This window comes from Bipolaris victoriae (genome assembly GCF_000527765.1).
Source record: "Bipolaris victoriae FI3 unplaced genomic scaffold scaffold_173, whole genome shotgun sequence".
In the NCBI taxonomy this organism is placed as follows: Eukaryota; Fungi; Ascomycota; class Dothideomycetes; order Pleosporales; family Pleosporaceae; genus Bipolaris; species Bipolaris victoriae.
The window spans coordinates 1-23,758 of NW_014575219.1; the positions used below are offsets into that span (position 1 = coordinate 1).

Here is a 23,758-nt window from a genome sequence, read left to right on the forward strand (position 1 = left end):
CCCCCCCCACCCCCTGCCTACACATCTATTTTTTCCGATTCACCTAACCGAATTAGTGATCCGAGAGTGCGTATAATATTCTTCAATAACCCCCCCCCCCTCCCCCTAATCCATCTTTCCGGCCATTTCCCTCATTTCCCATGTGTTACTATGAAAAGTAAGCAGTCTAGCGCGGAACCCGAGTCAGGCGCCGGTGTGTGGTGGGGGGAGGGGGGAATAGTGAAAGATACAAGACACATAAGGGGCCCTCCCGGGTTTTGAACTTAGCCTTGGCTGATTTTGCTTACGCGCACTACCCGGTTACTAAGTTGTGTACTTCGTACGTACGAAAGGAGTAGGCAACCTTTTTTTTTTCCTGGCGCGGAACACGGGGTCTGGCGCTATGTGCGGGTGCGGTTGTTTCTAAATGGGAAGAAGATGGAAAAAAACGTTGAGATATTTCAAGGGGTACTACAACACCCGTGTAACTACGGTTACTACGATAAGAAAACTAAGCAATTTTTTTCCTTCTTTGCGCGGAACCCGGGTCTAGCGCTCAATGCGGTGGATATGGGAGAAATATATTCTCGCTACACAATGGTCCCCCTGGGGTTTACGGAGTTACCGGAGAAGAGCGCAGGGTAAGAGTGCAGGGTAAAAGCGCAAGGTACATTGTGCGGCTTAGGTAAAAACGACATCACGTGGATGAGGGTTATAGGTGGGAATGCGGATGCGGTATGCGGGTGAGATTCACCGATGAGGCTGGGGTATGGGTAAATCTTATGTTGTGGTTGAGGCGGACAAGAGAAGAAGAAGGGAGGAAGTTAGGATCTAGGCGGATGGATCCTGACAAATAATTGTTTGGTAAAGGTGGGTATGTGAGTTTTCGCTGGGTAAGATGTACGTCTGTGGTGTATGTGTGCGTGTGAATGCGTATTGAATGTAAGTCGGATTTGTAATGTTGCCCAGCGCGGATGCAGGGGAGGTCTGTATCTTACACGTAAGTATTAGCTTAGTGGCTTGGCCTTTGGGTCTGACCCTGATTCTGTTTGCCGGAACGTGGCCGTAAGTATGTAAGATATTAGTGTCCCTGTTTGTTTGGCGCCCAGATCGGATGTACGGTGTATCTTACACATACTTATTGGCTTGGCAAGTGTCGGATGTCGACTTTTGGAACATGACCCTGATGCTGTTCACCCATGTGGTACTCGGCGTGTATCGTACGGATCCCTGGTCCCCGTCCCTGCGCCCAGAGTGTAGGTACCAGATGGGTGTATCTTACATTACGGATCCCTGATGCTGCTCACTCCAGATGTGGCTCTGGGCGTAGCGTATCTTACACATCCCCGTCCTGGTTAATGTTTCCATACCAGGCTTTTTCGGGTAATGATGTGACCTGATAATTTGCACAATGTTCCCCTGGATCTCATTCGCTTCATGTGAGCGCGTCTTGTACTCTACCCACTCGTTCTTACATGGTTTCCGCACACACACACACACACACACACACATGTCCCCGCCCCCGGAATCTCGCGGATTTGATTCCACTCCCCGGCCCCCTGCGGGACCTAGGACGGAGATTTGAAATTCCTGGCGTGACTTGATGGCGGGCCTGGGCGGGAAGCGAGGTGGCTGTAGTGACTTGGAACGGGACGGGACCAAGGATCAATGGATAAGTTAATGTTGGTCAATGTTGGTCAACATTTTGCCTGAGTGCCCGACTTTTTGTACCATTGTCAAGAAGGTGGGAAAGGAGGAAATGCAGCTCTTCGTTCCTCTTCATCTGGGGTTTAGCTCGGTTAGAGGAGTGGCACGCGGCTCAAGAGGAGTGGGAGGTTTTCGGCTCATACCCCAGGGCACCGGGGAGAACAGGGTTCGCGGGGACGAGGGCTGGGGGCTAGGGTTGATGAAAGCCATCCCGGGCTTGATTTGCGGAGTTTGAACTCTTGACATCCTGGGCAAAATGGGTTCGGGAGTCAATAACGGCTGTTGAATTACTTGGGTGTGTTTTGGACGTGACATTGTCGTGGTTGGAGAGAAGAGGGGTCGCAAAAAGGTGCACGTATGTGGCAAGTCTTATTTTGCTTGAACCCTGTACTTGTTGAGTGAAAATCCGGTGGCATGTATCTCCATGGAAGTGTTGCTTTGCTTGTTGTTAGTTCCTTGCATTCTGGTGCAAGAGAATGCACACCATAGTCTTCGTGTGTTCTAGAAGGATAGTCAGAGACAGTACCGTTTTGAGGCTCAAGTGCCGAATTGTGGGGAGGTTGTGAGGGGGGGTGGAAAGGGTATGGGGTTGCCAATGCGCCTAACGTCTTTACCAAGCTCAAGTGCGTTATCGCACCCGCTGCTGTGCTTACACCAACCCCATGCCATCGGAAGCACTTTGTGTTTGTGCCATTGTTCTTAGCTGACGGAAGAAATCGAGTAGTGTTGACATGGTTTGACCGACGTTCTCCCGTCTGACGCTGACGACGCGCCCAGCGGCATCTGCCATGACTCTCGACACACGAATCGGATCCTCGCCCACGGTGCCTTTTTCCCGCTGACCGCCCGTCCATGACATGTCACTCGGGCTTTGCAATTTGCTGTTGTTTTCCCAAGCCCATGATGCTGGTTTGACCGGCTGCCGATCAGGGTCGTTCCTTATGTAGCCACGCTTGGCTCTGCAGGTAACCGGCACCATGCCAAAGGCGTTGACGAACCCATGGCACGCGGGGGTGGTCACTGTTGAAATCGTACGATTCTGGCGTCATACCACGCAACAAATTGAACGCAGGAAAACTCCCCCATTTTCCACGCCCAAGGAGTCGTTCGGCTTGCCTTCCTGTCATCTTGCATGTCTCGGCCTACGGAGCCGCACATGCACTGCATCACCACCCACCCACACACGCGCGCGCATGTCCTGGTATCCACCCTCACGCACACCCGTTCTAGACAGCTTCTTCTGTCTTTCTCTTGCGTGTCCGCCACGCAAACGGCCCGATCCTAGCATGCGCTTTTGTATGCCCGATGCACGGCAAACAAAGAGAGGCATAGATCAGTCCCTTGAGTGTGGGCTGTGCGGGCGGAATCATATCCGGACACATGGTGGGGGGGACGAGAGGGCGAGGCGGCGCAGATTGGACAGCCACACAACCCGTCCTCTTTTCTCTCTCTCTCTCCCTGGCCATTCTTCCTTGCAAGCGAAGCAACGGGTGGTGGCGCGCCCCAAGCGCCCGACGACGGGGGTTCAGGGTGAACGAACCAACGGCTTGCCGAAGATACAACGATACAGATCAAAGAGCGCGGTGCAGGGCTGCGGCATTGGCTCGGAGGTTTCTCTGATCGGCATGCCAGGCATCTAAGCTATAGTACATTCATACTTCCATAACTGTCTCCATTGGCCTAATGAGCAGAAGCTTATGAATCCTTCGGCCTCTCTAATCTGTATATTCGTCAGAAACATGATAATGCGCACCTCGACTCGGGGCATGCCGTCGGCTTCTGCGGCAGTCGAGTGGAGAGGATGAGGCCCGAAGGTTGCTTGGATTGGTGCAAAACGCTCTTCTTGACTGATACTCTAGTCGTTATTTTGGAACTTGTCATTTGGGGGGCCTCGATGATCCATGTGCACGTGTACGGAGCGGCGTCGTGTTGTGGCTCGATTGTCATTCGCGAACACGACTGCAACCACTCTTTTGGCGTGTTGATCCCCCCAGGGCTCCATGTGCGCTCCCGTTCGCCTCTGTGGCGTCGACAAGTTCTTCAACGAGTTGTAATTTTTGCTTGTTAGCCACCCCCAAGCTGTGCTTAACATTTGCCAAACTACCACTAGTCCCAAATCGCTCTTGGGGCCTGCTTACACTAGCTAAATAGCCACACTGAACAAAATGAGATTGAACCTTGAGGCAGTTACACTACCCAACTATCAGGAAATGGGCCAAAGGACTTTGAGTTTTTTGTCCCGCTTGGAAATCTCGCGTATCGAATAGCTCATGGAAGATGGGCGGGACATTTCAAAGGGGACAAGCAGTAGACAATTGGCGCGCCGCCGCTTGCTCGGTGCTTTTGGCCGAAAACAAAGAGACAGATGCCTTTAGAGGAAATAACCAGGGCACGCTGCAGTTTACTCGAGTCTGCCCGATTAGGTAAATTTGAGGGGGACGCGGTTTAGGTCCCAAGAGTTTTGACCGATCGATGTACGGCCGTACAGTAGTCGTGGACAGGCCTCCATGGTGGACAGATAGCTCGACACTTCTCGTATGTGTACATACAGACGTGGCACGATGCTGACATCTTGCGAGGATATACACAGGTTCGGTCATTTGCTTTTCTCTTCCTCTTGCGCAAGCACTGTAATTCCCGCCGCCGAGAGAGAAAAAGAACGGTTCGTCAGGAAGGAAAAAAAGCTAAGCTCGCGCGTACTCGTCCGTCGCTAAAGGGCTTTCGGAGAGCCTGGGATACGAAACCATTGGCGTAGCTGATATGCGAAACGAATTCCGCGCCGGGGGAGAGGGGGTGGTGGGCGCGCTGTCTTGTTCTATCGTTTCCAGAAACGCACTAGGAATTTGGCTACGCATATTCTTGCTTGATCAAAAGGCCATTGCACAAAGGGCCCTGTTAGCCGCTCGACATGCCCTCCCCAGCAGTTGCGTTCCCGAACCATCGGCCATAGTTTTATCTTTTCCTGGACAGACACAAGCGCCAGGCTACATGCATCCGAACAACACTAGCTTGCTCATAGTATATCGCGTCTAATTAATCCCTGTGGACATCGATGATCCGCAAGTCAAGCGTGGTGGAGTCTAGGGGGGCTATTTGGAAGGGTGTGTTTGGGCGCATGGACGTCTTGCTGGTAGGGTTCCTAGACATTGCCGGCAAAGGGCTTCCTGGCTATATCGTTCCTAGAACGCTAGGTGGAGCGAATCAAGCGTTACAAATTGGACGTGCTTCGGAAAGAGTGACGATGTGGACGGGGTCACTTGATGGCGCGGACCGCATCAAAGGAAGAGGATAAGAACCAGGGGTGCCGCGCTGTTGTTTTTTTGTGATCAATTCGTTGATGACTGAGTGTGTCGCCACAAACTCCAGGGATTGGGGCGTCGTTTTTTTCTTGTGAAGGATCTGACTTATTATTGCCTGAACCGTCCTTCCGTCCAGACCCTATCAGCAAATATATATACCGTCACATTGAAAAAAAAAACAAGTGTGCTACAACTACGCCAAAAAAAACATTAAGCCAGACTCTCGCCAGATTACTTAAACGACTGGCTCCCCACGTCTTCTCAGGAAGAAAAATAATCCAATCATGGCTCCCACAACACATTCCGCATTTCTGGACATGCTTCCGCCCGAACTCCGTATCAACATCTACTCGCACCTGCTCGTCGCCTCAACGCCCCTCAAAGGCCAACTCGCGCGACAGGACAAAACATACGACCTGCACACAGCCATTCTGCGAACAAACCGACAAATTCACCACGAAGCGCGATCCGTCTTCTTTGGCAAAAACACCTTTTACATCACATCCATCCCACCATCGTCGTCGCCGCCACCAGCACCACCAGCACGGAGTGACAGTCAACCGGGCGGAGACCACGATGACGACTACGAAGAAGAAGAAGGGTCCGGAGCCTTTGAGCCGCCACTGCAACTCCGCGATCTCCCACTCGTCCGGCATCTGGAGATAGATTTGCTCTACTACCCACGTAGCATGCAGACGATTCGCGACCGGCGGACGGGCATCTGGAAACCCGTGTGCGTCGGTGCGCAGCGCTATAGCACAAGCTTATCTTATCTCCTTTCCGCCGTCGAAACGCGCCTGCTGAGTCTCAAGCTGTGCGCTGACACGCGGCGGTATCTCGATGAGCCTGCTGTGGTTGTTGGCATTGGCAATGATAGTAGTAGCAGCAGTAGCAGCAGTGGTGGTGTTAGCAATGCTACCAACAGCGGCAGCAGCAGCAATACCAAAGACAATGACGACAGGGTAGAGGCCCAGCGAATACTAACAGGCTTCTACATGGCCGATGCCAATCCACTATTCCGCAAGGCGCTAGCGCGCCTGCACGTCGCTGACATGGCTCTTCATTTCGACTTTCCGGAAAGTTACTTTGACTTTGTTGTCCTGAAGAAGGTCTTGTGTCGCCAGAACTTGGTCGAGCTGGCGGGCCAGGTGCTCGATGTCAGGTCAGACATCCGCTTCAAGACCGCTGCTAAGCAAGAGGCCGGCGCCGACGACGCATACGACATTCCCGACCAGGGCGCTGTTACCTTGATACCCGCGTTTTCCTCTTCCCCTTCCGTCTGATACCATGGTTTTTTTTGTCTCTTCGTCTTTGATTTTTCTTATATCCGTGTGGTCTTCCTTACTTACTTTTTGTTCTGGCGGAGGTTCTTTTTTATTTTTAGAACTAAAACATCGTTTAGCGAAGCTCGCATCGAGGTGCATACTTTTGTATTCTTGGGAGGGGATATCCAACGAGGAGTTGTCAGTTTATTTTATTTTATTGTTTTTTTCTTACTTTTTGCAAGCATCATCTACAGTTTGGTTCATTGCACAAATATGCAGATACCTCGTGCAAATAACGCAAAAAAAAAATCGATTCTGGTCACAAGCACATGTACAAAAGATCTTCAGCCATAGCACGCGATAGTGAAAAGTCTAACCATCTTTTGTTATTCGACGATACAAACCCCGGGAATGTCTAGCCGGTCCCTTCGCGTAGACATTGCCATGACAGGACGCATCGACAGTAACCACTAACACGTTTAGCGTGTAGGACTTCCTTCTGGCGTCGGGATGGCGGCGATCTGTGAACTAAGAAAACGGAGAACTTTCTTTTTTCTACCTAGTCCGCACAGGTTTCCAGAAGATCACCCTTTGACGTAAACCCTTTAGAGAACCCCGCATGCAACCGAGAAGCATGAAACCGTCGATAAAGATCCACATTGGAATGATTTGCATCCCTCGACATGCACATGTTTACGCTCGGTCTTTGTTCCGTTGCACGAGCCCAGATGTTGTGTGGCGGCTCAGTCACTGAGAATCTCAATCTCTTCATCGTCATCGTCATCACTGAGTAAGTTGATGATCTCTTCGCCATTTCTGGAAAGCTCTTCGACGTTTCCCGCTCCAATCAGGTCCTGGTCGTATGCCTTCAAAGTTTTGGCTATACTGCGGTACAAAGCCTCAGCCATTATAGGTGGAAATGCGTTTCCTGCTTGTTTCGTCGCCTCACTTTTCGATCCAGTAAATTGGTAGTTAGGCGGGAAACTTTGAAAGAGCGAAAGTTCTCTTGCGGTGAACGGTCGTGTGCCAGAGGGATGATATGAGGTAGTACCTCCTGTGGTGATGCAGCCTTTCAGATGTGAATTCACGTTATAGGGTGTTCTAGGAGAAGCGAAGAATCGAGGTTGGTTGTAAGGATCGGTAGCGGCTTCATACCCAAGTTGTTTCAGTGGCAGGAGCGCATCTGCGATGGAGACAAGGTGCTTCAGGCCGCTACCAGGAGGCCCATGTGTAGGTTTCGGGAAAGGTGGCAAAGGCATCCCACGCCTAGGTATAGGACATTAGCCTACAGGAACCAGAACAGTATAGCGTAAGTGCATACCTAGCAGCAATGATAAGAAGCCGCTTACGTTGCTGCACGAGACCAAATTCTGACAAGTCTTGGATCTTGTATCGTAAGTCGTATCCAGCATGGCCAATGTCATTGAGCAGCGTAAAAAAGTTACGTTTATGCGCTCGGCTCGTCAATAGACCAGAGGTCTGCTCGAGTGTTGCCACTCGAGGCTTGACTTTCTTCAGGATTGGGCCAACCGTATATAAGGCTTCATAATTTTCTTGGTCATTCGGTCCTGGTTGAGTACTAGTAGAGACATGGCATTAGTATGTACTAAAAGTAGTGAACAAGAAGCAGTAGCACTTACTGCGCAGGACTCCAATAACAGCATGGAGGTGAAAGGTGAAGGACATCTACCCTCCATGCCTCCTTGCTGATATCTGGTGGCGGAAAATTGTGTGCATCCATCTTGAACGCATAAGCACTACGGTGGTTCAGCTTGTAAGCTTCGACAGCGCGATCATCTTTGTCCAACCCCCAAGCAACTGAGTAACCCGCTTGCAAAGCGCCTTGAGATGCACCACCGACGCCACAATAGACGTCTCCATAGGTCAGTTGGTCTCTCTTGCTACTGAATGTGGCCTTGCTTCTTGGAGTGGCCAAACCAGAAGAATCGGCGCGCCTACGACGCTTCCTGTTCCTAGAAGTAAAGCAATCTTTCGTAACAATTACGCAATCATCATCCTCAACTCCGATAGATATTGCTTTCTTTCGAGATGCACCGGCTTGCGTCAACTGATCCACGTTCCCAAGTTTGTCTGCCTCTTCTCCATAGAGATAGCGGACAACGCCACTGTATGATTTGCCGTGTTGGTTCATGTATTGTATGTTGATAACTCTGCAAGTGAGTCTCCCTGCATGGAAGATTTGGAGTTTAATCTCTTCCTGATTTATGCCAACAGGCACAGCCAATCTGCCACTAGTCCGGAAACTGAGGAAGGGGTACGGCTTATTAGTTAGCGTACAATCGCGTATGCGGTAAACTTCATCGATGTTGACATCTTCCAGCCCAGCAACGAGTGGAGTGCGGTCGTCTTGTTCCTTGATACGCAGTACCATTGCGAGCTCATTTAACTTCCCTTTGATAATGTTAGTGCCAATCTTGGTGTATCTAGATAGAATGTCTATACGCACAGTCAAACAACTGGCCAAGGTATTTGACGCGTCGCATTCGATAACCACGGAGCCGGACCTCATCCGTCTCCAAGTTCATGATGATGTACTTGACGCGGAGGAAATCACCACTATGCCTGATATTGACTTCATATGTCAAGTGGTCATGCAGCTCGACTGTTTGCTCTGGTCTAATAACTAAACCTTTGCCCAAGCGGTAGCTTTCTATCAAGACTTCTGAGTGCTGAAGTGAGGAAGCTCTTGCAAGGTTGGGTCCAGAGGCAGTCGAGCTGGCACAGGGATTATGAGAAATAACCTCGGACTCGTCATCGTTAGAGTCTACTCAGAGCATTAGTGAAAGATGCAAAGATGTTTAGAGAGATATTTTACCATAGTCGATTAGATCAAATTCGCTCTCCTCATTGTCAATAGGCCTGTCGTCATCGTTATCGAGGACGTAAGGGTGTGATGCAGACATGTTTGCGTGTGGCTGTTGCAATGATATTGCAGTGATGCTGCTCGATTACTAGGCACTGAAAGTAGAGGTTAGGAGAAGAAATATGATTGCTGAGAGCTTTGTTCTACGCAAGAATGTCAATTTGTGTAGTGGTGAGGTGTTCGGCCAGAAGTAGCCAATAGAGAGTTTGTGCGTGAATCTTGGAGTAGCGGATGAATGAAGACAGCCCCGCTAATGTATTGCGGTGAAGTGAAGGGATCAAGTCAGAGGACGCCGCTTTGCAGTGAAGGTGAATGTGGTGAGGCAAACTAATTTGGGAGGAGCGATGACAAGCAGTGAAAGAGCAGATACATAGACTGGGAGTCAATTGGCACAACGATTCTAAGAACGAGGAAGACGTCCAGGCTAATTCACTGCGCCTTATCTATCTATACAGAAAGTACCAGCCTCGAAGCTCGTGCCAACAACATGCATGTGACGTCACTCATGAGATTGTCTTGTGCACGAACTCCTTCTCCAGCCGGCCGACCTCGTGCTTGAAAGCCACCACCTCCTTCCAGCAGTCCAGCGGGCGGCGGTCGTGGGTCCTCAGGCACGCGACCACGGCCTCCTTTGCCTTTGTCACGTCGGCGTCAGCCTGCTCCAGCTTCTTTCTCTGCTCGAGCTTGGCCTTGAGGCGCTCAATCTCCTTGGTGACGCTGTCCCTGCTCATGTCCTTTTGCCTCTGCTTTTCAGCGAGCGTGGAGCTGCTGGATGTGGCATCTTGAATCTTCTCGACAAGCGAGGGCTCGCTGGGTTGCTGGATCTCGTCCGACAAGGTTTCGCTGATCTTGTTGAAGTTCTGAATCTCTTGGGCGCGCAGTTTTTCGAGTTCAGCTGTCAGACGTTCCTGGTACTGAAGTTCCAATTGTCTTGACCGTGCCGAGTCTGTCTGTTCGCAGTCAGTCGCCGCCGGCCATTTTGATTTGGAGAGCGCGTACGAAAGGATTCTTCTGCAGCGAGCCGACCAGCTCATTGGAGAAGCTGACGGGGTGATCTCTGCGCGCAAACTGGTCAGCACCCGACGTCACTCTTGTCGCTGGGCCCATGGCGCGCGGGGGATGCCATTGGCTAGGCGGGCATGTACATACGGGGAGAAGACATGCTGCTTGACCTCAGACGAGGGTTTCGAGTTCTCGGCACCCATTGTTGCGATGGTGGGACGGCGGGCGTCGTGGAGCGATGATGCACTTGGTCGAAGAAGTCCGAGTTGAGGCTTGGCCGACAAAAGCACGCTAGCCGCCATCCCTGCACGCCATCCCTCCATAGTTGGGCGCGCTGGGAAAACACCATGCAACTATCGCGACATTTGGCTTTTGGTATATACCGACACCTCCGCCCTTCACCCCCAGCACTTCATACAACGCTCCTTCCTTTGTACCCGCGTTATTTCTCTCAAGTCATTCGTTACAACTTTCTCCTCAGCCTCTCCAACTGCGCCCGTTCCCTAATAGCCACACTCGCCCCTCTCCCGCCACCCCACCATGCAGTCTTCGCTGACCAGCTGGCTGAAAAAGTCCAGCTCCGAAAAGCAGCACCAGCAGCATCGGAATGTGCCTGTAGTCATGCCGCCAAAGACCAACCGTCCACCCCCTCCTCCAAAGTCGGCTTCTGCTCCAACCGGCGTGCCCCTTACCACCACACCAACGCCCTCTGCCATGGAGAACTGGAATGATATCCCTGATGACTTCCTACAAGCACCTTCGCGACCCAAGTCGAAGAAGAGCCCTCGCTCATCTCGCGCCGTCACTCCTGTTGCTTCGACAATACCCTCCCCTAATATTCTCCCAGTCCAGCAACCCCCCAAACCACAGCTTTTCGCCCTTCGTCCTCTGCCACCCAACGTCCAACTCGTGCCACTCACCGAAGACCTCATGCCGGCATTCAAGCGCCTAAACACCCTTACCCTGCCGATATCGTACCCAGAATCATTTTATAAAGAGACCATGACGGAGCCGCATCACGGCATCACACTCGTGGCAGTATGGCACTCGTCCCCTGCAGATAAAGCCAACGAGCCTTCGGCAGAGCAGTCGCAACTCGTTGGTGCTGTGCGGTGTCGGCTCCTTCCCTCTTCACAACTATACATCTCTACTTTGGGCGTACTCGCTCCCTATCGTTCCCACGGCATTGCTATGCACCTGCTGCAAGCCATCGTGAAAAAGGCCGTCGACCTCCATAGCGTACGTTCCGTCACAGCGCACGTATGGGAGGCAAACGAGGAGGGCATGGAATGGTACAAGAAGCGGAGCTTCGATATCGTGGGCAAAGAGGAGGGATACTACAGGAAGCTTAGACCGCAAGGCGCACTCCTTGTGCGCAAGTGGATAGGCGTGGGGGATTTATTAGACCCCAGTATCTTGCAAAAAGATGGGTTGATTGGCGAGTGAGCTTAGGGTTCTGCTCTTGCTCTAGACACTGGTTCTTGTTCACCCTTACCTAAAAGGCCGTCAATAGTCTGATTGCCTTAACCGTCTAGACCTTACTCGAGTTACCTGGACCCGGTAATCTGGAACTTTCCACTGTGCATCAGCTCTTCCACTTGTATATTCAGCCGAACCAACATCACGGCACGCCCAGAGGCATGTTTCCTGGTTGCAACCCGGATTTCCCGTATTAGACCCCGATTGACTCTCACTGCTTGCATCGGATAATCTGCTCATGCGCCATGTGCAGAATCACATTTTCCATAAGCACCACAAGCATTATGTGGGACTGTTAAGTAGACAAGGATGGCCTGATTCTCAATTTGCGGCTAAAACACCTTTCCGCCCAACCGCCTTGAAACCCGATAAGAATAGAATCCACACCAGTTGCAAAGGATTGTACGGTATAGCCGACCTTTGGACATTGGATCAAGCTGAGTAAGGCAGTGATGAGTTCACCCATTCACAAACCAGGCAATGCGCTACGGATCATCTCAACATAGTCGACATCATCATTATGGCCTTTGGGATGCGGAGTTTGCTATTTCCATTGGTGCCTAAACTGCATTCTCAATCATGAACTCTCCCAAAGGTATCGTTTCCTGATGGTGCACAAGGACCTGTCATGCGCATCAGATGCTCAGCATCCATCGCGTAGCCACAATATCGGTGAATACCCAGACAAATTAGCCAGACCTCGTATGGCGTTCTAGTCTAGCTGGAATGCTCTTGACAGTGGAGCCGCGGACAATCAGAATTCAGAACTAAGCCATGTTGCTCGATCCTACAATTGAAGTCACGACTCTATATAAGATGCTCTCAATGTGAATCGACTTAGCCCTCAGTCAAACGCTCAAAACTGTATCATTTTCTTACCAAGTTTCACTTTACTTCACCACTATGCATCTTATCACGGTTGCCATCTTGTACGCGAGCCTTTTGACACTGTGTGGAGCCGTATGTGACTGTGTCATTATTGCATGTGCTTCACTGATCCTGCTACAGGTACCGGCCGACAAAGCTCAACTTGAGCCGCGACAGACCTACATCATAACATGTATTGGAGGACGCTGCAGTGACAACATCAGTCGACCAACGTCTGAGCCACCAAAGCCGACGTCGAGCAAAGTCACAACGACAACCAAAGTAACGACAACAAGCAAGAAGCCAGAACCGACTCCTACCCCGTCAAAGGTAAGTGCACCATCTGTCTATTTATATGACTCAAACCACTTCTTGCTATCGGCGATTCGCGCTGTAGCTAATGAGTTCCTCACAGACTACAATCAAAACAAGCACAAAGACTGTAGTCCCACCAACCAAGACTACTACCGAGGAGGTCGGCCCGAGTAGCACTAGATGCCCTGTGCCTCTCTACTACAAGTGTGGAGGTTGGCACGACGGCAAGCCCTGGACAGGCTGCACCCAGTGCGTAAAGGGAGCAAAATGTGTGGAGCAAAACGGTTCGTACAGATACTTGTCATCAAGCATGGATTGGTAAAACTAACGTTGATTAGAATGGTACTTCCAGTGCGTTGCGGACACTAGTGCTGAATGAGTATAGCAGGTCGGTTCTGGCTGTTATGCGCGGCAGGAGATATGGGAAGTGCAGGCAAGCATTCCGCAAACTATCATTTAAGCTGTCACCTCTTTCAACTTGGATATCTCACCTTGAATCTGACGTGTCTTTAAAGATTCCGATGTCACAACTGCCTATGAAAACCTTTCCTTTAATCATTCTACAAACTTGGCCGCACGCTTTGATCCATGTGGAAAAGCTTCTATTCATACTCCATGAGTAAGGCTGATGACCAAGCCTTACTACACCTACAGATTAGGGACATGGTGGGGTAACGTAACAATGGCGTTCCTGACCTGCCCCACCATTACCAACATGAGCAGACGTCATAAGTAGTCAACAGTCGTTCCGACAGCTACCGCATATTTCGCAATTGCTCAATCTACTTCTCTCGTCTAATTTCGTTGTTTGATTGCTCTGCTGAGTTCCGCTCCAGCGCATATCTTTTCATGAATTTCTCTTGCAATTGAAAACAACGCGACGCATCGTCTCCCCTCTCTATACAATTATAAACAAATAGCCCAGAAAAAAAAATGCCCGACCCACGCGTCTTCATAATCCGCCACGGCGAAACAGAATGGTCCCTCAACGGCCGACACACAGGCGTCTCGGACATCCCCTTGACCGAAAACGGCGAGAAGCGCGTCCGAGCAACAGGCAAAGCCCTCGTAGGCGACGACAGATTAATCGTACCTAGCAACTTAGCTCACATGTATTTTGCCATTCTCTTTACCACACCCCTAACCCAACTCAAAGACACTAAATAACATGGAAATAACATAGCTACGTCTCCCCCCGCACCCGCGCCCAAAAAACCCTCGAACTCCTCAACCTCGGCTGCAAAGATCGATACCCCTGGTCTCCATCCTCGTCATCGCAACAAGACGACAGGCCCGACATACGCACGCACGCTAAAATACAAGTCACAGAGGCAGTCCGCGAATGGGACTACGGCGACTACGAAGGCCGCATCACAAAGGAAATCAAGCAAGATCGCCAAAGCCGCGGGTTAGGTGCGGACTGGGATATTTGGCGCGACGGGTGCGAAGGCGGCGAGAGTCCTGAGGATGTAACGGCGCGACTTGATGCGTTTATTGGTGAGCTGAGGGAGAAATGGCACAAAGGACGGTTTGGCAAAGATGGGAAACCGAATGATGTGCTCATCGTGGCGCATGGACATATTTTGAGGGCGCTCGCGGCACGCTGGGTGGGGAAGCGGTTAGAGGAGAATCCGAGTTTGATTCTTGAGGCCGGGGGTGTGGGCACGCTGAGTTATGAGCATCATAACATCGAGGAGCCGGCGATTTTGCTGGGTGGTGCGTTTGTGGTTGATGTTGTCGAGAAGGAGCAGGAGGAGGCGAAGGCGAAGGCTTAGAGTAATGCAAGTGTCACCTTCTCTTCATGGGAATTACATTATATTATTCTCATTACCTACCCCGTTTCGTCTCACTGTGTGTACATGCTCAATTTTTCCCACTTCCATCCCCTTCATCCTCCATTACATTATATGAGCGACGCATTTCATACTCGCTGACTATTCCGTTTTCAGGGTGCTGCTGTACCATCCCTAGCAGGTCGAATGCGCTGGTAATCCACACTCTTCTGCTTCGCAATCTTCTCAAACTTCTTCCTATTTTTGATAGACCAGAGTAAAAACTCGCGAATCGCAAACGCATCCACGAGACAATCGCGGCCGTGCACAGCGTGACTTGGCAGATTTCTCTCAGTATAGTCGCGGCACAAGCTATCCAGAGCCAACTGTGCCTTGCTCAGTGAACCGCTGGCTGCCGTTTCCACCACCTTTGTAATGTCAATGGCACGGCCATGAACTATGCGTAAAGCATCGAGATCTGAGCGTAAGTTGTGGCCTACGATGATCGTCCCACTATCCACATACTTTTGTAGGGCTGCTCGGGCTGCTGACCAGCCTTTGAAGATCTTGTAGCCAGCATTTCGAGCTGCTTCCATGTCGAGCCAGCTAGAAATTCCGGTGACTGTCGAACGCCAGTCGGTGACGTGTGCGCGCGGATCGGTACATACGAGGTGGTTCATGAGTATGCCGCATGTGACGAGATCGATAGCTGCAATCTTGACAACTTCGAGACGGCCACCTTCAAGTACGACTTTGCTGCATGAGAGAGCAACGACACCCAAGCATGGCTTTACTGGATCTTGGACCGGGCACGGCTCGAAGTCGGCGAGATCGTAGTAGACTTTGTACTCATCCATGAATGCCTTTGGTGCTGGCACATACTCGCCTTGAAGCATCTTGGGTAAGTGGCACATGTTATCGAGCATGCCGACAACCTCGGGCTGTTTCGCGACAGAGATTCTGGTCCAACAGATACCACCGACAGTCATGCCGCCATCATAGTGTATGAAGATATCAGACTGAATCAGTAGGCGTAGAGCTCGCACTTGGATCTGCTTGGCCTGCTCCATATCGGCAGCACTGCCCATGCTTGTGATTGCCGGCACACCACTTGCTTGAACTGGCGGCATATGATGTTGTGCTGGTGCAGGGCGTTCCCCAGGGGGTACTATGGACGGTCGGAGGGCAAGGGGCTGAGGAGCTTGAGCGGGAGCTTTGATACCCTTATGACCATAAGCTGGCCCAGACGGTGCTCGTAGAAGACCTTCTTGCTTCAATCGTTCTCTTTCTCGCGCGTTAAGCATCCAAGAGTCGCGCCCGCTTATATCCAATTTCTGGCCGCCAACACCATGAATATCAATCTTGTGTTGCTTGAGACCAGCCTCAGACCTGAAAGTCTTCCCACAGCCTTTGGTATTACAGATATGTGTGTCAGTATCTGTAGCTGGAGCAGAAGTGGCGGGCGAGGCATGGTGCTCTTGAGGTAGTGCAAGCTTGCCCATTTCCGATGTAACTGACTGTACTGGCATATGCTTAGAAGCCTTAGCCTTTAGTCGTCGAGCAGATTTCTTCTTCCTTGCCACTGGCAGGGGCCATGATTCGGTAGGGGAAGGTGTAGCCTGAAGCCCTTTGCTGTAAGTTCCCATGACATGATCAGGCTGTAAGCGCGACTCGCCTGGCATGCATGCCAGAAAGTGGTTGTTGTAATGACCCTGAGATTGGAATTTCTTCTTGCAGTCCTTGCATCGTAGTTCGCCATTGCCGGTGTTCGTCGACCCATCTGAATGTTGCGTGAGATCGTCATAGGAATTGACAACCTGACTGTAATCATTTTTGGGCTTGTCCAAGTCAATGTAGCCTTTTGAAGCCGACTGTAGTTGTTTCTTGGGCGGCGTGTGTTTCCAGTCGGCACACGCGTTCGCTAAGTTGCTTCGGTGTTCGCCAAAGCGCTTCTGGTTGCTGAAGGTCTTCTCACAACGATCGCAGAAGACTGCCATTTCTTCTGGCTCCTTGAGTGTATCGGCACACCCCAATGGCGGCTTGCGATGATCGTCGAGGCTCGCTTGCGAGATGAAGCGTCGGTTGCATCTATCGCAGAAGAAGTCAGACGTGCCGTGGCCGGTTTGACGTTGGTGAAGCTCCAATGCGTGTGAGTCATCGAAATCCCACTTGCAAACATCACAAAGGAGTCCGGGTGGTGCAGCGTGGCGGAAGTGAGGTGTAGTATGGCGAAAGTGAGCTGCAGTATGGCGGATTAGTTCAGCCCTGGTGATGAAGGCCTCATCACAGATAGCACACTGGAATGCCATCTGAGGTTCCTGCCTCTGTGCCATCACTGGTAAAGGCAGGTTGTCTTTTCATGCGTGAGGATACAAGGGATGGAGTAAGAGGACTATGTTTGTGGGGTAAAAACACAAGCGGCAAGCACGACGGAGGAGCACGGACGGTCCACTATCGCGTGGTGACCTTCTCACAGGCAAAAAGAACCTTTACTCCAACACTGCATGAGGATGGTGAGAATGAGGTTAGAGCCCTAGCCAGTGATGGCACGATCTAGCCGGGCAATCTTCATGGCCGCCTCCAAGAGGTATGCCAGCTACCCACTTTTCAGCACTGCTTTCCTCTTCATCTCGTTTACGCTACCTATGATTCGAAACCGATGAAGCAGAAGTCTAGAAAGGAAGAGCCAAGAACAGTAGTAGAGGTAACCCCCAGCGCCGAAGATGATCACTTCTCCTGCTGCCTTTCAACGCGTCTATCTTGCCAGCTGCAATACATCAACACACACTCTTTATATCTACACGTATCGGCGTAGGCTTGGGGAAGATAGAAGTAGGAGTCATGGCATACGTACATATCATCTGGCCAGCCAATTGATAGTCTGGAGAAAGCATCTCGCAGCCTTGTTTGGCTGATGATGTAGACAGAAAAGAAGAACGGTAAAACCACCCTCTGTGCCGAAGCTTTCAATTTCACGACTAGATTCATTTCATGAGACTGCCATACAAAGCCATCTCTTGTGATCCAATACCAAAGACATCACCTGATCGACTCATACATTCCAGAGCTTCCGTTAGCCTGTGGCTGTTGGCTATTGAGCATCACATCGCCCCTTTGCCTGTGGATTAGTTTGTCGCTATGCCGCGGTCATCTTGTCGACCAAGAGTCCATTGACGGCAGTAATACTACCTATGTACCCCATATTACCCCAGATTTACCAGCCATCGGGGAAGAACCCTCCACACTTTCGCAATCCCCCACAAAGCCACACGCATCAGGACAGTAGTAGTGGCTTGCGTACCCCAAGCTTCTAACCAACCAGGTATGCTGTACTGCCATGGGTTGGCCTGTGCCCCACGGAACAGGTGGAAAAGAAATCAATAGCTCCATCCGCAATGTCTCAGGCGCGCCCCATGCTTTTCTCACAGCTAGCATGCGAAAGATCGTGGGGTAAGAAGATGTATAGACCGCGTACAACTGGCAACTAGTGTGGCGCTGATGGACCAAACCAAACTCCGTCTTCTTACGCAGTGTTGTGATACGTGTAACAGATGCTGTGGGGCTTTTGCGGGGTATCTAGCGTGCTCACACTCCGCAAAATCCGGGGTGGCTGAGCTACTCGACTTGGCCTCATGGCAGTTGGTTAAGCGAGAAAAAGCACTTGTACGTAGTATCTTCTCTGCATCTCCCTTAAGTACATATCTGCTCCATTCAGACATGTCATGCTTGTCAGAATACAGGTCTGCACCCTGCTGACAGACAACAGCATTGCAGTACAGGCTAAATACACCCAAAGCCATGCATATCCATATGTTGGGACATTTAACGTGGCCCTGCAGTGCCTTCAAACACAGAAGACGCGCTACTGTCTCCCTGTAACAAGATCCACGTGCTTATAGGCCCGTTTCCCCAATCTTGTCCTGCCAAAGCAAATGAATTGCCGATCACCCTCTGTGGGGCTCTATATGCAATCAGTGTAAGAATTGTGTGGGGTGTTTCGCTGAACATGTTCTAGGTAATAGACCACCTGTTGGCGCATGTCACCCTGGCCCGATCGACAACGGATGTTTTGGCAAGTGACTGGGGACAGCATATACTTATTAACATGCGCATTGCCCCAGATTTTCTCGCCTACCAGGCATCGTCATCCTCAAAGTGGTCACTATCTTCATTTCGTATCTGTACAACCTCTTACTATATCTTTGTTTATTAATTGCACTCTTTTCCCCAAGTCGCCCTCTGGTATAGTGGCTCATCATGGGGTTCCTAGGAATCGCCGAGGATAAGCACCTTGCTCATGTTCCAGCAACTGTGGTCTTGAGCGAGGATCAAAATCCTCTGACAAATGTCGCTGAAGGAACCGCTCCTCCCGCCGGACTAAAACGTGGCACTGGCAAAGATTCAGAAATTATTCTCATTCCACAGCCGTGAGTCTGTCAGGTACCACAGCCAACAGCAGGATTGACAAACAAACAGGTCTGAAGATCCTAATGATCCACTCAACTGGCCGCATACCCAGAAGCTCGTCATTATGATGATTGTGGCATATGGATCAGTCCTCTATGCTGCCGTGCTTTCTCCGCTCCTGTCTCCTGCTTTGGTGGTCATTGCGAAAACTTTTAACAAGTCTGTTCGTGACATTACCCTCATCTCAGGATACATGCTACTGGTCACCGGCGGTGTTGGACCTATAGTCAACGCGCTGTCTCGCAAGTACGGAAAGCGTCCTCAGCTTATTCTCGCGTCACTCTTCGGCCTACTCGGAACTGTCATCGGCAGTGCCTCGAATAGCTACGAGGGCCTCATGGCCGGCCGCATCATTCAAGGTGGCTCTGTGTAAGTTTAATACATGCGCACCTGTCAAGCCATGCTGACTGTCCACTAGGTCCGCTTTTGAATCCCTCGTTGTCTCGATGATTGGTGACCTATTCTTTGTGCACCAACGCGGAGCTTTCATGACATTTATCCAATTCATCCTCGGAGCGGCATCCAACTTCTCAGCCATCATTGTCGGACCCATTGCAACGAACCTCGGCTGGCGCTACCTTTTCCATATTCTTGTTCCCTTTGTCGCTATCGAGGTCCCCCTGCTCTATTTCTTCGTCCCCGAAACGAATTACAACCGCGACCACCGCTATGACATCGACGAGCTTTCCAACGAAAACCTAGCCGAGCTTGCCGCTATCGAGGGCGAAAAACAAAAGAGAGCGAGTGGCAGCGAGAAGGAAGGAAGCGATGACTTTGAAAAGGTGCAGACAAATGCTACCTCTCGCTCTGTCATTCCTCCGAAAAAGACATATGTCCAATCTCTGGCCATCTTCACCGGAACCTACTCCGACGATAACCTTTTGCAGCTCGTCATTGCGCCTTTCGCCGTCTGCACCAACATGGCTGTTCTATGGATGGTCATCGTAACCGGTGGATTGACCGCCTTCTTCGTCGCACAATCATACGTAATGGCTCAGATTTTCCAGGCACCGCCATACCTGCTCAGCACAGCTGGAGTCGGTTACCTTTCCCTCGGCCCCTTTCTCGGAGGCCTCATCGGCTCCGTCTTCATCGGAGTATTATACGACCCTCTCATCAAATGGTGTGCCAAGAAGAACAACGGCGTCTACGAGCCCGAATACCGTCTCCTCGCCATGATCCCCTCCGTAACCATAGTAATCGGCCTGTGCCTATTCGGCCACTATGCCCAAAAGGGCTCGTCATTCTACCTCACTGCCTTCTTCCACGGCATGGACCTTTTCGGCATCGTCATCGCGTGCATCGCAGCTTCTTCCTACGTCCTCGATGCCTTCCGCGACATCAGCTCCGAAGTCTTCATCATCAATATGGTCTTCAAGAACTTTTTGTTCTACGGCTTCTCCTACTTTGTGAATAACTGGGCTGCCGCCGAGGGGCCTGCACAGGTCTTCTACGTCTTTGGCGGTGTCGCGGGCGGCATGATTATTACCGCGCCTGTTTTCTTCTTCTGGGGTAAGAAGTATAGGAGCTTTTGGCATAGGCATAATCTCCTCCAGAAATGGAACATCTCGACGCATGCGGAGATTTAATGTTTGCATATATATGGCTATGGAGAATGGATTGTTCTCATAGATTGCCAAAATATTAAGTTTTTTTTCCTGCTCTTATTACTGCCTTGCTTCCCTACTTACCGTGACTACTATTTTGTGTCATCTATGCAGTGCAGTGAGAGAGAGACTCCAGTCGAGCATGCTGTTCACAGTGGTCAACATGGCCAAAGTCTGAAAATAGCAATGAGGCTTCCCACGATAATATCTACGGACGAATGGAACCGAGTAGCTGCATATGCGAAGTAATTTGATACTACCGCGTCGTGCAGAAGTACCCACAGCGAAAGCGCAAACCCGTGGAACAGCTATTCGCAGACTCATGTATAACATGCGTATTATTATTATCACTAGTTCTTCTCCCTTGGCTACGGCACTGCTGTCAATGTAAGAAGCGCAAAAAGAAGGGACCCAAGAATAGCTGCGCACACACACACACACACACGTTCCCTTATCAGCAGAGTAACACGACATATCCCGATACAGCGTCACAGTGTACACAGAAGAACCCTTGGACCCGCACAAGCAGCTTCTTAAGAGGCTAGAGTCCAGCGTCCGGCAGGCTGGAGGGTCGGTATATGAGCTTGCACACGTGAGGTGGGTCACACTGCATGGGCAGGAGCCCATGCGGGATTCCGATTGGGCGCAAGTTTCAAAACATTTGCTGCAGGTAAGATGAACTAGAGTACACTACGTCCCAAGCGGCGTTGCGCATCGAGGATACACAGAATCCGAGGTGCTGAACGAGCCTCGAGTACGAGGGGTGCTCATTCAGCCCGTGAGAGTGATCGACTGTTGTGCTGGAGAGGGGGCAGTGATTATGGACTGAAAGGATACATCTCTCGCATTGGATACGTACGGAAAGTGCTATTGCATCTGTGTTCGGATATTGCAGCTGCCATGTCCTTATCAGCGCTTCGCGAAGCTGTCACCGTACTGAACTGAGGGCATGCGCCCTCGGCTCGCCCAACCCCCACGTTCGTCTGGTATGCAAGCAAGTTGAGAACATGGCCAAGCAGCACGAGCAAAGCAACAATGTGTTCGAACCGGGCCAAAGCGCCCCGAGGCCCATCTAGACGCCCACGACATCATCCAAGCGCTCACGATGCGCATAACATGTGGCTGCAAGCTTGGGAGACACGTTAAGATGTGGCAATATAGCATGTTCGATTAGAGTTGCAGCCGCCAGCGACACATTGCGCAATGTGCGAGCGCGTAACGAGTCTGGATTGCGAGCCTGTGCCTGAAAATCCGGCACTTTGGGCTGACAGCTTCAAGGCTCGCAGCCCTAATCGAATAGCCTTGGGGCGGACTGAGGTCGTAGGGCTGGCGGTTAGGCATCTTCCATGTGCGTTAACGTGCGGGGCGGCCTCGAAAGGGTCCAGAGAGCGGCTAACGGTTGCTTGGTGATGGACTGGTTGTTTGTACTTTACTCGGTTGAGTAGAGATCAGATGCGAAATGGGTCACATCTTGGGCGGCCGAGGCGATGACGTTGAGGCAGTGAGTGCATCATGGAATCTTCATCGTCTCGGACCAAGTGTACGAATATTGATGCCGAGCCGTGACCGCTTCTTGGTCGTTTGACGAATGCGAGCTCGCAGAGTGGCATTTGGGACTGGTGGCATTTGCTAGTGTGCATACCGGACAGGTGCCTGGGTCAGGGAGCGGAAAGACAGCCGAAGCTCGGCGGTATGGTGAAGCTCTTGACCAAGTATTCCAATTACTTGTTGAAGCCATGTGCCGAGCTTTGCGGCGAGCTCAACGCTCATGCTGTAGTGCATCGCAGCACTGGACGGTGTGCAAAGTTGGATGGAGATTTGCAGCCAACCAGGATCGGATGTGGGCAGGCGGGCGGGCCTCGAAAAGCTTGTTTGCACGCTAGTCCCAGTCAGGGTGGCCGGCGCTTACAATGTCCATCGACGTCCAGTCAAAGGCTCGCAACACCACCACCCCGCTCCACCGTCTCGCTCTTCCCGTGCATGGCTGCAAGCAGCCTGAGCAGGGCCTTCAGGGCCCAATTCCTCCAATTCGCTCATCCAGCGGTCATGCGAACGAAGGACAAGCCCCATGCTGATATCCGCTAATCCACCAAGCGGAGCTGGCCCTACCGACGGACGGGAACCCTACACCCAGGCAAAGGTCTGTGATACGACTGCGGCTTCTGTCTTGTTCCCTCGACGACTACGCTAGAGCCCTAGACTGATGAGCAGGATTATGCTCCGGCCCCGACATGATGAAATGTCTCACATGAGATGGAAAAGAGGGCCACGTACACGACATGGCAGTGCGCGCTGTGCAACGCCTGCAAAGGCTGCTCGACATGGAGAACCGTCATGTTTGTGCGTACGTCCGTATGTCAAAAGGGAACAGAGATGGAGCACGCTGATAGCATGAGGTGCCTGATGCAGCCGAAAGCGCCTCTCGCTTAAAAGGGAAGACCAAGATCGGTCCGCTTCCTTGCCGTCCGCTACTCGCCACTCACAGCCCAAGGCCCAGTGCATGAAGCGCATTCCGGTGATAGCTGCAAAGCCCTTGGATAATCTAATGTGTTTTGATGCACGCTGCGAGTGTGACGGCGCGCTTTAGGCTCTAGATTGCCCTTTTGAGACGCCCCCGGCCTGGACTGGCAATCACATCTTGGCCCAATAGCGTGGGCTTTGGTGAGCGGCAGAATATCATTCTCCATTTGCTGCCACGATACGACAATCCTATCCCCTGCGAGTCACCCGCACCCCACTTGGCCACAGGACTTAAGGAACTGGGCTCCTGCTCGCGCACGCTATCTGATTTTCAGCGCCCATGCCCCGTCCGATGTCTCGATAACACCTACGAGCATTTGTACCGGATACCGTCGTTGCAAAGCAAAAACAAGAGGTGGACCTAGCTTCTTACTAGACGGGGTCGATCCTACACACCGCAGCATAATATCAATCCTGGATACAGTTTCCGCCGCGCCGCGGGAGCGCATGGTCACAATAAACGAGCCTTGACCTTGTCATCATCCATGTAGAACCGGGACCCCGGATGTCCTTCAAGCAAGCACCTTCTCAAACCCATTACTCGCCGGTCCAGGACGCGTCTACGTTGCGGTTCAACTTCTGCTGGCAGAGGTGA

The 23,758-nt window shown here is 51.4% G+C and overlaps 11 protein-coding genes across 11 annotated transcripts; 7 read left to right on the forward strand and 4 right to left on the reverse strand.

Annotated features, from left to right (window-relative positions):
* Positions 1 to 261, forward strand: COCVIDRAFT_114909 (hypothetical protein; the record flags this gene model as incomplete). Its single annotated transcript, XM_014695179.1, has 1 exon — positions 1 to 261. A coding segment is annotated over one exon (261 nt), but the record flags the coding sequence as incomplete, so codon positions are not given.
* Positions 262 to 1,093: 832 nt separating this feature from the next.
* Positions 1,094 to 1,366, forward strand: COCVIDRAFT_114889 (hypothetical protein; the record flags this gene model as incomplete). The annotated part of the gene is made up of 2 exons (XM_014695180.1): positions 1,094 to 1,252; positions 1,310 to 1,366. 2 exons carry the CDS (start codon positions 1,094 to 1,096, stop codon positions 1,364 to 1,366), a joined length of 216 nt encoding a protein of 71 aa, XP_014550666.1.
* A 607-nt stretch (positions 1,367 to 1,973) lies between these two features.
* COCVIDRAFT_114861 (hypothetical protein) lies at positions 1,974 to 2,540 on the reverse strand (the record flags this gene model as incomplete). The annotated part of the gene is made up of 1 exon (XM_014695181.1): positions 1,974 to 2,540. The coding sequence occupies one exon, from the start codon at positions 2,538 to 2,540 to the stop codon at positions 1,974 to 1,976; it is 567 nt and encodes a 188-aa protein (XP_014550667.1).
* A 2,729-nt stretch (positions 2,541 to 5,269) lies between these two features.
* Positions 5,270 to 6,268, forward strand: COCVIDRAFT_114893 (hypothetical protein; the record flags this gene model as incomplete). Its single annotated transcript, XM_014695182.1, has 3 exons — positions 5,270 to 5,502; positions 5,542 to 5,873; positions 5,934 to 6,268. 3 exons carry the CDS (start codon positions 5,270 to 5,272, stop codon positions 6,266 to 6,268), a joined length of 900 nt encoding a protein of 299 aa, XP_014550668.1.
* A 725-nt stretch (positions 6,269 to 6,993) lies between these two features.
* COCVIDRAFT_114878 (hypothetical protein) lies at positions 6,994 to 9,174 on the reverse strand (the record flags this gene model as incomplete). Its single annotated transcript, XM_014695183.1, has 5 exons — positions 6,994 to 7,516; positions 7,572 to 7,829; positions 7,891 to 8,662; positions 8,718 to 9,038; positions 9,087 to 9,174. 5 exons carry the CDS (start codon positions 9,172 to 9,174, stop codon positions 6,994 to 6,996), a joined length of 1,962 nt encoding a protein of 653 aa, XP_014550669.1.
* Positions 9,175 to 9,637: 463 nt separating this feature from the next.
* COCVIDRAFT_114903 (hypothetical protein) lies at positions 9,638 to 10,339 on the reverse strand (the record flags this gene model as incomplete). Its single annotated transcript, XM_014695184.1, has 3 exons — positions 9,638 to 10,084; positions 10,134 to 10,191; positions 10,284 to 10,339. 3 exons carry the CDS (start codon positions 10,337 to 10,339, stop codon positions 9,638 to 9,640), a joined length of 561 nt encoding a protein of 186 aa, XP_014550670.1.
* Positions 10,340 to 10,676: 337 nt separating this feature from the next.
* On the forward strand, positions 10,677 to 11,582 carry COCVIDRAFT_31654 (hypothetical protein; the record flags this gene model as incomplete). The annotated part of the gene is made up of 1 exon (XM_014695185.1): positions 10,677 to 11,582. The coding sequence occupies one exon, from the start codon at positions 10,677 to 10,679 to the stop codon at positions 11,580 to 11,582; it is 906 nt and encodes a 301-aa protein (XP_014550671.1).
* A 936-nt stretch (positions 11,583 to 12,518) lies between these two features.
* Positions 12,519 to 13,176, forward strand: COCVIDRAFT_114901 (carbohydrate-binding module family 1 protein; the record flags this gene model as incomplete). Its single annotated transcript, XM_014695186.1, has 4 exons — positions 12,519 to 12,575; positions 12,624 to 12,746; positions 12,880 to 13,081; positions 13,136 to 13,176. The coding sequence occupies 4 exons, from the start codon at positions 12,519 to 12,521 to the stop codon at positions 13,174 to 13,176; spliced, it is 423 nt and encodes a 140-aa protein (XP_014550672.1).
* Positions 13,177 to 13,730: 554 nt separating this feature from the next.
* COCVIDRAFT_31656 (hypothetical protein) lies at positions 13,731 to 14,572 on the forward strand (the record flags this gene model as incomplete). The annotated part of the gene is made up of 2 exons (XM_014695187.1): positions 13,731 to 13,909; positions 13,981 to 14,572. The coding sequence occupies 2 exons, from the start codon at positions 13,731 to 13,733 to the stop codon at positions 14,570 to 14,572; spliced, it is 771 nt and encodes a 256-aa protein (XP_014550673.1).
* Positions 14,573 to 18,826: 4,254 nt separating this feature from the next.
* Positions 18,827 to 20,625, forward strand: COCVIDRAFT_20937 (hypothetical protein; the record flags this gene model as incomplete). Its single annotated transcript, XM_014695176.1, has 3 exons — positions 18,827 to 18,996; positions 19,046 to 19,405; positions 19,455 to 20,625. 3 exons carry the CDS (start codon positions 18,827 to 18,829, stop codon positions 20,623 to 20,625), a joined length of 1,701 nt encoding a protein of 566 aa, XP_014550662.1.
* A 1,090-nt stretch (positions 20,626 to 21,715) lies between these two features.
* Positions 21,716 to 22,413, reverse strand: COCVIDRAFT_42879 (hypothetical protein; the record flags this gene model as incomplete). Its single annotated transcript, XM_014695188.1, has 2 exons — positions 21,716 to 21,880; positions 22,291 to 22,413. The coding sequence occupies 2 exons, from the start codon at positions 22,411 to 22,413 to the stop codon at positions 21,716 to 21,718; spliced, it is 288 nt and encodes a 95-aa protein (XP_014550674.1).
* Positions 22,414 to 23,758: the final 1,345 nt, after the last annotated feature.